Below are 11899 nucleotides of genomic sequence, written 5' to 3'. Positions count from 1 at the left end.
AAAGTGAAAAGTGAAAGTGAAGTCAGTCAATAAGTGTCCGACTCTTCGAGACCCCATGAACTGCAGCCTACCAGGGTCCTCCATCCATGGGATTTTCCAGGCAAGAGTACTGGAGTGGGTTGCCATTGCCTTCTCCGATGACCAACCTAGACAGCATATTAAAAGCAGAGACATTACTTTGTCAACAAAGGTCTGTCTAGACAAGGCTATGGTTTTTCCAGTAGTCATGTATGGATGTGAGAGTTGGATAAAGAAAGCTGAGTGCTGAAGAATTGATGCTTTTGAACTGTGGTGTTGGAGAAGACTCTTGAGAGTCCCTTGGACTGCAAGGAGATCCAACCAGTCCATGCAAAAGGAAGTCAGTCCTGGGTGTTCGATGGAAGGACTGATGCTGAAGCTGAAACTCCTGTACTTTGGCCACCTGATGCGAAGAGCTGACTCATTTGAAAAGACTGATGCTGGGAAAGATTGAAAGCAGGAGGAGAAGGGGACGACAGAGAATGAGATGGTTGGATGGCATCACCCACTCAATGGACATGAGTTTGGGTAAACTCCAGGAGTTGATGATGGACAGGGAGGCCTGGTGTGCTGCTGTTCATCGGGTCACAAAGAGTGGGACACGACTGAGCGACTGAACTGGACATTAGTATATAACAGAACACATGGAATGCGTGTTTCTGCTATATGCTGAGGATCAATACTATCAATAAATACAAGGAAGAGAGGAAAAAACTTCACAATTTATACAACAAATGTTTGTTAGCCTCTTGGTATGGGTGAGACCATGGTGGTCACTAGAGGAGACAGACAAGATGCAGGTCCTTTCTGGACAGGATGAAAAAGACCACTGGACCCACAGCAAAAGGCAGCTTCCACTGTGTCCTGAACGAGAGTAGCCCCACAGTGCTGCAGGAGGTCAGAGCGCAAGGGCTGTCTCACCCAGGGGGTCAAACCTCCAGGTCATCTGGGTAAAGGCAGCCTCAGCCTTGACCTCCCTCACTCCCCTGCACTCCTGATCACATCCTAACTATGCACATCGGGCCACTGCTGCGTCTTCCAAAGTTGGTTTTGGGGTGAGGAGGGCATTTTTGCTTTTCAACAACTGCAAAAACAGAGTAAGAGCCCCTCCTTAAAATCACTTACTTTGTAGCAGGACTAGGCCAAATCCCGTGGACATCTCACAAAGCCCTGGGACGGGGTGGGGCTGGTGCTATCTCCCTGTCAAACAGACGAGGAGCCCAGGCTCAGGAGGGCCTGTGAGCTCAGGGCACGGGGCCAAGGTGGGGTGAGGACCTTTTATCGAGCCCATGCCCACAACCACTTCATCATTCTGCCTCTACAAGGAACGGGCACTATTCTAGGGAAGGAAGGAGAATTTCCTTCTTCTTAGATGCTTTTTGAAGGAAAACACTGAGTGCTTTTTTTGGGTCGTTCCTCAAATTTTGTGGTTTCTCTTGAGTATCTGGCTTTCAGAGGTGATTTGTGATATGGGTAGCATGTTTCATAAAGCTTCTTATGATTAACTTCTGAATGCTGCTGAAAATATTAGGTTGGTAAAAAAGTAATTTTGGTTTTGCATTGCTGAACTTTGCTGTTTGATAATGGAATACATTCTTATTTAATGTGGTTATGTTATACATCATTTTAATGCACACCTATTGCTGTATGTATTTTTCTAATGATTTATTACTGTTTATTTTATGTTTATTTTAGACTAGGGAAATGATGTTAGACAAAAAGCAAATTTGAGCAATTTTATTCAAGTTCAAAATGAGTCATAAAGCAGCAGAAACAACTCACAACATCGACAATACATTTGACCCAGGAGCTGCTAACCAACGTACGGTGCAGTTGTGGTTCAAGAAGTTTTGCAAAGGAAACGAGAACCTTGAAAATGAGGAGCCCAGTGGCTGGCCATTGGAAATTGACGACAACCAACTGAGAGAATCATTGAAGCTGATCCTCCTACAACTACGCGAGAAATTGCTGACCATTGTCGACCATTCTATGGTCATTTGGCATTTGAAGCAAATTGGAAAGGTGAAAATAGGTGGATGCCTCATGAGAAAGTGAAAGTGAAGTCACTCAGTTGTGTCCAACTTTTCATGACCCCGAGGACCATCCATGGGATTTTTCATGCAAGAATGCTGGAGTGGGTTGCCATTTCCTTCTCCAGGGGATGACAGAAAATGTTTTTAAATCATCATTTTGAAGTGTCATCTTCTTTTATTCTATGCAAAAACGAACCATTTCTTGATTGTAATTTGTGACAAGAAGTGGATTTTATGTAACAACCAGCAATGAATATCTCTGTGGTTGGACTGAGAAGGAGCTTCAAAGCACTTCCCAAGGCCAAGTTCAGTTCAGTTCAGTCAGTTCAGTTATGTCCAACTCTTTGTGACCCCATGGACTGCAGCACACCAGGCTTCCCTGACCATCACCAACTCCCAGAGCTTCCTCAAACTCATGTAAATTGAGTCGGTGATACCATCCAACCATCTCATCCTCTGTCACCCCCTTCTCCTCCTGCCTTTAATCTTTCCCACCATCAGGATCTTTTCCAATGAGTCAGTTCTTCACATCAGGTGGCCAAATTATTGGAGATTCAGCTTCAGCATCAGTCCTTCCAATGAATATTCAGGACTGATTTCCTTTTAAGTTTGACTGGTTTGATCTTGCAGTCCAAGGACTCTCAAGAGTCTTCTCCAACACCATAGTTCAAAAGCATCAATTCTTCAGCACCCAGCTTTCTTTATAGTCCAACTCTTACATCCATACATGACTACTGGAAAAATAATAGCTTTGATTAGACTGACCTTTTTTGCCAAAGTAATGTTTCTGCTTTTTGATATGATGTCTAGGTTGATCACAGCTTTTCTTCCAAGGAGCAAGTGTCTTTTAATTTCATGGCTTCAGCCACCACCTGCAGTGATTTTGGAGCCCAAGAAAATAAAGTCTGTCACTGTTTCCATTGTTTCCCCATCTATCTGCCATAAAGTGATGGGACCGGATGCCATGATCTTCATTTTTTGAATGTTGAGTTTAAAGCCAGCTCTTTCACTCTCCTCTTTCATTTTCATCAAGTTCTTGCTCTTTAGTTCTTGCTTGCTTTCTGCCATAAGGGTGGTGTCATCTGCATATCTGAGGTTATTGATATTTCTCCTAGCAATCTTGATTCCAGATTGTGCTTCATCTAGCCCAGCATTTTGCCTGATGTACGTTAAATTGCATGTAAGTTAAATAGGCAAGGTGACGATATACAGCCTTGACGTACTCCTTTCCCAATTTGGAACCAGTTCATTGTTCCATGTCCAGTTATAACTGTTGCTTCTTGACCTGTATACAGATTTCTCAGCAGGCAGGTCAGGTGGTCTGGTATTCCCATCTCTTTAAGAATTTTCCAGTTTGTTGTGATCCACACAGTCAAAGGTTTTGACATAGTCAATAAAGCAGAAATAGATGTTTTTCTGGAATTCTTTTGCTTTTTTGATGATCCAATGGATGTTGGCAATTTTATCTCTGTTCCTCTGCCTTTTCTAAATCCAGCTTGAACATCTGGAAGTTCATGGTTCACATACTGTTGAAATCTGGCTTGGAGAATTTTGAGCATTACTTTGCTAGCATGTGAGATGAGTGCAATTGTGCAGTAGTTTGAACACTGTTTGGCGTTGCCTTTCTTTGGGATAGGAATGAAAACTGACCTTTTCCAGTCCTGTGGCACTGCTGAGTTTTCCAAATTTGCTGGCATATTGAGTGCAGCAATTTCACAACCTCATCTTTTAGGATTTGAAATAGCTCAGCTGGAATTTCATCACTTCCATTAGCTTTGTTTGTAGTGATGCTTCCTAAGACCCACTTGACTTCAGACTCCAGGATGTCTGGTTCTAGGTGAGTGATCACAGCATCATGGTTATCTGAGTCATGAAGCCAAACTTGCCACAAAAAAAGGTCATGGTTACTGTTTGGTGGTTGGCTGCTGGGATGATCCACTACAGCTTTCTGAATCCCAGTAAAACCATCACATCTGAGAAGTATGCTCAGCAAATCAATAAGATGAGCCGAAAACTGCAATGCCTGCACCCGGCATTGGTCAACAGAAAGGGCCCAATTCTTCTCCAAGACAACGTCCAACCACACATCCCGCAACAAATGCTTCAGAAATTGAATGATTGGACTAAGAAGTTTTGGCTCATCTGCCATATTCACCTGATCTCTCGCTAACTGACGGCCACTTCCTCAAACATCTCAACAACTTTTTGCAGGAAAAACACTCCCACAACCAGCAGAATGCAGAAAATGCTTTCCAAGCACTCGTTCATTTTATGCTATGGGAGTAAATGAACTTATTTCTCATTGGCAAAAATGTGTTGATTGTAATGATTCCTATTAATAAAATGTGCTTGAACCTAGTTCTAATGATTTAAAACTCATTGTCTAAAGCTACCAACTAAATACTAAGTTGGTCCAACTAACACTTAATTGGTGTTTGCATCAGCTTAAAAATACCCAGAAGTGGCCCCTGCCCCACGAGGTCCATGCTCTGTCCTGCAGGGGTGCAGAGTGAGGGTGACTGTGTTTGGGTCCACAAGGGCCTGTGTGCCCCATGGGATGATGGTCAAGTGGACATGGGGCACCCTGAACAGGGAAAGGTGACCAGACACCAAAGCCTTGACTTTTATTCTACGAACGATCATGGACATGCATCTTCAGGACTCACGTTTCTGTCCATTGTCAAGACTTCCAACCCTTTCCATCTCAACTTAAACGAAGATGCTCACAGCATGAAAGTTTCATGGAAACTGTCTGTAGCATAATAAAAACAAGTAATTTATCTGATTAAAGAATGTCAACAGCAAGTGCAGTGTCATTTCTGTGGTGACAAATTGTAACCATCCTTCCCAGGAAGAAGGGCTCAGAACTGGGGGGAGGGTGTCGCGGGAAAGCACCGTGTTTAATGTGTTGAATGTGCAGCTCTAGGACCATCACTCTTGTCCTTGCAGATGTAGATGCAAATTAGACCTAACACATGGCTATCAACAATAACTGCTGCTTCTCCTCTCTTGCATGTTCGGTGAGGACGGTGGGAGAACAGGCCATTGTGAAGGAGGGGTGCTGTGAGCCTCAGGCTTGCAAACATCCAAGGCAGCACCACTAATCATCACTGGAGTTGGACGTGTGATGGAAGCTATATTACAGGTGAATTGATTCAGAGATCAGCTGGGTGGGGTAAGAAACACAGCCCCCAGGGCACCTTCAAGACCCTCACTATGTCTTGCATGCTGGAGTCCCATAGGGGAGGCAAGGAGGCACTCACTTTCCCACGAGGCTGGAAAACACAGGTGACCTTGGGTTATGAAATGTCTACAGGGTTTGGGTTGGAAAGTTCATGGAATCCTCCAGTGGTCTCTGACAGACCCTGAGCCATGTGTATGTGAAATAGGCTTAAGTAGCTCAGCTAAGGAAATAAGATCTAGACTGAGACTGGCATTCACATCGAAAAACTGAATTTTCCCATAAAACTCTCCTGTGAGCATATGAAACACACTCATTGAAGAACAATAACAGAATCCAGAATCTCTGCAACCTAACATTCACAACGTCCACGATCAGTCCAAAATGACCTGTCATCTGAAGTATCAAGAAAATGGAATTTGTTCTCAAGAGGAAAGAGAAGCAATGAAGCCATATCTCAGTATGAACCCAAGATGGAACCCATAGGCAAGACTTTGAAGTGAATATTGTAACTGTTGTCTGTGAAGTAAAAGATCTATGTTTTAAATAAATGGAAAACAAGACATCTCATCAGAGATACTGACACAATTTTTAAAAAACTAAATGGCAATTTTAGAACCAAAACCCCCCAAAATTTCTGAAATAAAAATTTCACAGGAATAGACTTCGCAACCCCATGGACTACACTTTCCATGGAACTCTCCAGGCCAGAATACTGGAGTGGGTAACCTTTCCCTTATCCAGGGGTCTTCCCAACCCAGGGATCGAACCCAGGTCTCCCACATTGCAGGTGGATTCTTTACCAGCTGAGCCACCAGGGAAGCCCAGTGAAGTGGGAGGGCCGTTCCTTCCAGTTTGTTCAGATCCCTGAAGTGTGGCTGTGACAAGCAGGAAATGACGGGGCCAGGACATGTGTGCAGAGCCCAGGGGGCTGTGGAGGGAAGGGCCACCAACAGCCCAGGGCCAGGCAAGGAGGCCCCATCCTAGGAAAAGGGACACTGGACACCAGGGGCTGCTGGAGATGTGGACAGGGTGTGTCAGACGTGGCATCTCATTATTGAGACGATGGTATTGTGACTAGAAATATTCTCAGACTTTAAAATTATGGGTAGGAAGACCTTGTCAGCCACACAAGCTATTGATAGAGAACAGACTTACTGATTCCAAATTCCGACCAGCTGTAACAAGACTCCAAAGAGTAGTTTGATTCCAGTTTATTCTCTAGCTAACCCTTTGAAACTCTCCATGAGAAGTTACTAACTGTATTCCCCGCCCCCCCATTTTGATAGAATAGTTGAAACATCTACGGCTCATTACAAAGCAGTAATTGAATGAGTGGTTTAAAGGAAACTATGAATGCTCTAAAACTAGGAACTCTCTGCATTGATCTAAACAGCCGGATTCCGAACAACCTGAAATTCTATTTCAAGTCATCAGGATTTCCTGAGTATGGTTGAAGTTGCATGTACCCACTCATATGCATGCACACACACATTTTTTGTGGTTGACTTAAATTCTTTCAGACTATGAGAAGCTAGAATAAACTACCCCTCAAAAATATATTAGTTTTAAATTATGAACTTTCTGTAATGTGAGAGCCTTATGTGGTGAATTGAAAAAAAAAAACTTTATTCTAGTTTCCAGCCCCCCCCCCCCCCCCCCCGGTCTTAACCATCTGAGGGTGACTCAGACGGTAAAGAATCTGCCTGCAATGCAGGAAACCCAGGTTCGATCCCTGGGCCAGGAAGATCCGCTGCAGAAGGAAATAGCAACCCACTCCAGTATTCTTGCCTGGAGAATCCCATGGGCAGAAGAGCCTGGCAGGCTATAGCCCATGGGGTTGCAAAGAGTTGGACAGGACTGAGTGACCAACATTTTCACTTTAAGTCGTGATTTGAAAAAAAAACCTTATTGTTGTAGTTACATTTTTCTCCTTTATAATAAAGGTACTTAATCATTCCCCTTTAAAATATATTTCTATTCAAGGAATGAAATATGATGTGTTTTAGTGAAGCTGGGATCTTCTGAATCCAGATGTATGTTAGACGGTGTGGCAGTACAGAGACCTTTTGTTTAACTTCACTACCCATTGAGTCCTGGAGAAGGAAATGGCACCCCACTCCAGTACTCTTGCCTGGAATATCCCATGGACGGAGGAGCCTGGTAGGCTACAGTTCATGGGGCCACAAGGAGTCGGTCACGACTGAGCGACTTCACTTACCCTTTCACATGTTGAGAGAAAGAATGCATTTCTCTCAAGGGAGAGTTCCATGAGAGCAAAGCAAAGAAAGCATCAGTAGGTAATCATAAATGTTAAAATTGTCCTATAGAAGGTATATTTAAACATGGATTTTTACAGGATTCATTTTTTGGTAGTAGTTTTTTTAACTGCTTATTACAATTCGTTGTTCTTTAGTTGCTAAGTTGTGTCCAACTCTTTTGCAGCCCAGTGGACTGTAGCCTGCCAGGCACAATCTTTAAAGTTCTTTTTTGCTCATTGACTCCCTAAAATAATTTTGGAAATGTATTCATTCACACACTTTGTGTTGACAGCAGTTTTTATTGTAAAGTGTAGATAGTTACAAATGATGCATCTTTGGCATTTAAGTAAGTGTTTACATTTAAAAACAGAACTGTCACATCACTCTTTCAAATGCATGGAATGGCATTTAAATTCCACCATTTAATAACCTGTCATGCATTTTTAAAAATACATAAGGAAGCTCTTCAATATCTGAAAATTTGCCTTTTTGCTAAATTATAATTTTTGAGAGGTAAAACAACTTTCATGAAGATATATAAGGAAGATGTGACAAAATTTTTATGCAAGTAATTAAGAGGGAAGATATGGTGTGAAAGATATTAGGAGGTGCTCAGAGTATCTCAGGACCTATGTGTTCAGAGGCGATTTAACACAGGAATGTTAGGGTGAGATTGCTGGGTTATATATAAAAGTGGTTAAAGCCTGTAGGACAATAAACTACACCCTTTAGGGTTGTTGGGAGTGGTTATGTAGCTGGAGTAACAATGTCAGCTGTTGAGAGTGGTTCCAGCTTGCTGGTGTTAACGATGTCAGTTGAAAATCATTATCTAGCCGGTTGGTGTAAACAATGTCTGCTGTTGGCAGTGGTTATCTAGTTGGTTGTTGTAACAATGTCGGCTGTTGAGGGTGGTTATCTAGCTGGACACTCAAGAGTGTCACGCCATTACGGTAAAAGGCGCTGGCCACCAGCTTCATGCGACACCAGGTGCGCATGGGCGAGGAGTGCAGCTTGCGCACTGCGCTGAGGAGGTGGGCCAGGTTCCCATGCGGCAAGGCCCTCAGTGCCCTCCATCTGGCTCTCAAGAAGGCCTCCTCGGGCAGGGGCAGAGCGGCCGGGCAGCATCCGCCTCACTCCAGACCAACAGGTCAGCGCCTCGGCCCAGGAGCGCTCAAGATAGGCCCGCTTCCCGCCTAGCTTGGACCACACGGCTTCCGCTCGGGCCTTCACCGCCCAGGGACGTCATTGGTCGCCGACGGAGTTGGGGTTCTGAACGCCGCCACTTCCCTCTTCGCGCCCTCGCCGCAAAATGACGTCACCGGGCCCTGCCGCGCCGGGGGCGGGGCCTCGGGAGCCTCCGGCCCCCACGCCTCTCTTTCGCGGTGGTGTCATCATCGGGCCCCGACGCGTGGTGACGCCATCAGGCCTCGACGCACGGTGGAGGGGCAGGCGCGCGGGCGGTGCCTCAGCCGGGTTGGCGCTGAGGGGAGAGGGCGGGGAAAGGCGGTGAACCGAGGGGGATCGGGGAGGGGCTGGAAGGTGGCGGCCAGACGATGGCGGACCAGATCCCTCTGTACCCGGTGCGCAGCGCGGCAGCCGTGGCCGCGGCCAACCGTAAACGCGCGGCCTACTTCAGCGCAGCGGGGCCCGGGCCGGGGCCCGACCGGCCCAGCAGGTAACGACGGGGCCGCCCCAGCGTCCCGCCCCGGCGCCCTTCCTCGCCGGCCCGACGGGGGCCGCCCAGGCGCGCCCGGACCTGGGCAGGGCGTCGGCGCTGCGAGGGGTCCCCCGCTTCGGAGCGCCCCGGCCGGGCTCGGCGCAGAGAGGAGGCTGTCTCGGGTTCGGGGGCTGCTGCCTCTATCAGTGCAAGCAGGATGGGTCCCACGGCGCCCGCCTCGCAGTTGTTAGTCTCCGAAACTTGCAGCGTCTCCAGAGATGGTGAAGATGGCAGACACAACTCCTAGTCAGGCGTAGAAGTGCAGGTCTTGTTGGGAGTCACTTCACAAGTGGAAGAGCACGCAAAGACATTTCAGTTTGTTTCCTGAGAACACTTTTTACTTAAACGTATATCTACAAAGTACCTTTTGTTGACAAGAATTTTTGCTCTTTAACAATGGGAAACGGAGATTCAGAAAGGTTGAATTGTTCCATGTGAGCAGTTATTAAAGTGGTCAAATTTAAAAGTGGAGACCTTTGATTTAAAATGGAAGTCTCATACCCTAGTTGGATTTAGTTCGTATTTAACTTCTTGCCCAAAGGGAAGACTACCCCTATGATAACAGTGGTTAAGAAAAGAAACCTATAAAAAGGGGAAATAGTTGTTAAGTTTTTATTTTTGAAGGTTTGTAGAAGCAATCTGCCTTTAGCACACAGAAAAAGTACGGATTTTAGTACCCAGTTGCTTCAGGATTCAAGTTTTAGAATTATTTTTGGTTTGGGCTGTGTGAGAGGCCATATAGTCAAAAGAGTACTTATTATAATGTTACAGAGCTGGATTGAATCTTGGTTCACTTACTTACTAGCTGTTTGATCTTAGGTAACTTAAACTGTAAGCCCTAATTTCCTCTGCTGTAAAATGGGGGCAATATTTTTTCTTGTAGAATTGTTGAGGGTACAGGAGGAGTTAATAAGGAGCCGATTTTTAGTGTTCTGGCCCTGAAGTGGAGAGGTATGGTCTCTCCTTTCTTCCCTGTCATTACCTATGAGAGTAACTGTGTTAGTAATCTTCTAAGTAGTTGATTTTAGGAGATAGTTTTTGAAAATGTGCCACCTCTTTCACAATAGATTTCCCTCAAAGTTCTCATCTGCCAGTTTTTGCCTTATACATTTTAAAGCTCGGTAATGTGGTATATATACATTTAGGATCCCTATGTCTTCAGGCAGATATTTCTTTTATTGTTGTCTCTGGTAACTTTTTTTGCTCTGGAGTCTCCTTTGGTAGACTAGTGTAGCCACTTCTGCTTCTTGTGGATAAATATTTGCATTGTATTAGCATTCAACCTGTCTGTTGAATTTGAAGTGGGTTGCTGTTGGATAGTGTTTTTCCATTATTCAGTCTGTCAGTCTCTGTCTTTTGGTTGGTATATTTAGGCCATTCAAGGTGATTATTGATACATTAGTGTTTAAGTGTGCCACTTTATTAATCTGTTTTTCTGTTTCTTATATTTCTCTTCTTGCCTTCCTTTTGCTTAAATGTTTTTGTGATAGTGTTTTTTAGGGTAGGCCTTTGTATAGTTTTTGTAGTGTTTGCTCTCGGTATCACCATAGTGTATTGGTATCAGTATTTTACTATATGGAGTGGGTTCCTTTACTTCACTTTCTCCCCCAGCAATTTAAATATCATGTCCTTATGGATGCATGTGTGTTTGTTGGATTGTGATGTAAAGTGTATTTTTTAGATAAAAAAAGTTTGCAGGTCACTATAGTCAAATTAGACTGGCAAATAAAAGCACACATTAACTTCACAAAAAATCATGTCCTGAGTATCTGATGCTGTTAAACTTTTTGTTTAAATTATCAAGTATGGTTTCTAAGACTTGTTAGCTTACTGAACATACCCATATTTTTGCTCGTTTTTTTCTTCCTTCCTGCTGTTCCAGGTTTCTCTCTTTTTTTTTAAATTTTCTTTTTGTTTTAGGACCTTCCTATAGGCAGTCTTAAGATTTCATCTTATGATGTCTTTATTTCTCCTTTATTTCTGAAAGATAGTTTTTATTGGATAGAGAATTCCTTGTTGATACATCTTAGTACCTGAAAACTCTTGTTCCACTTCCATTCAGCTTTCATAGTTTCTGATTAGAAGTCCGCTGTCATTCAGGTTGATGTCCTCCATAGGGAATGCATCATTTTTCTTTGGCTGCTTTCAAGTTTTTTCTTTGTCCTTAGTTTTCAGAGGTTTAATTATGAAGTATCTTGGCATGACTTCTTTGAGTTTAGCTTGTTTGGTAGTCGCTAAGCTTCTTGAATCTGTTGGGTTTTGTGTCACCAAATTTAGGGAGTTTTTAGTAAGAATTTCCTCAAGTACTCTTTCACACACACCTCTTTTTTATCCACTTTCAGGACTCCAGTGATGCAGATGCTGGATCTTTGGTTAGTTTTGCATAATTCTTTTAGGCTTTTTTCCCCCCAGTGTCTATTCTCTATGTTCAGTCTGTGTAAATGCTGTTTATTTGTTCTTAATTTCCCTAATTCTGTCCTCTGTCATTTTCACTCTACTGAGTGACTTTCACTTTCACATAGATCCTATCCAGTGAGGTTTTGTTTCTAATGTTGTATTTTTAAGTTTTATAATTTCCGTTTGTTTGAAGAGAATTTGAAATTGATTATTGAAGCATTTTTATGTTTGGTGCTTGAAATAATTGTTACACCATTCTATATCTGAGTTAATCTTAGGATTGATGTCAGTT

At 43.7% G+C, this 11899-nt stretch overlaps 1 protein-coding gene across 4 annotated transcripts in view; it reads left to right on the top strand.

Moving 5' to 3' along the window:
• ATP9B (ATPase phospholipid transporting 9B (putative)) overlaps positions 8983-11899 on the top strand; it is a 154051-nt gene continuing 151134 nt past the window's right edge. For 2 of the 4 annotated variants that reach the window (XM_018039529.1, XM_018039527.1), the window contains exon 1: positions 8983-9168. In XM_018039529.1, the coding sequence (XP_017895018.1) occupies positions 9047-9168 (122 nt within the window). In that variant the 5' untranslated portion in view covers positions 8983-9046. The remainder of the gene's footprint in view (positions 9169-11899) is intronic. The other 2 variants (XM_018039528.1, XM_018039530.1) reach the window with 1 other exon arrangement.

The sequence above is a fragment of the Capra hircus genome, chromosome 24 (assembly GCF_001704415.2).
Source record: "Capra hircus breed San Clemente chromosome 24, ASM170441v1, whole genome shotgun sequence".
Taxonomy (NCBI): domain Eukaryota; kingdom Metazoa; phylum Chordata; class Mammalia; order Artiodactyla; family Bovidae; genus Capra; species Capra hircus.
Note: the sequence above shows the minus strand (reverse complement) of the source record. Positions and strands in the feature narration are given on the sequence as shown.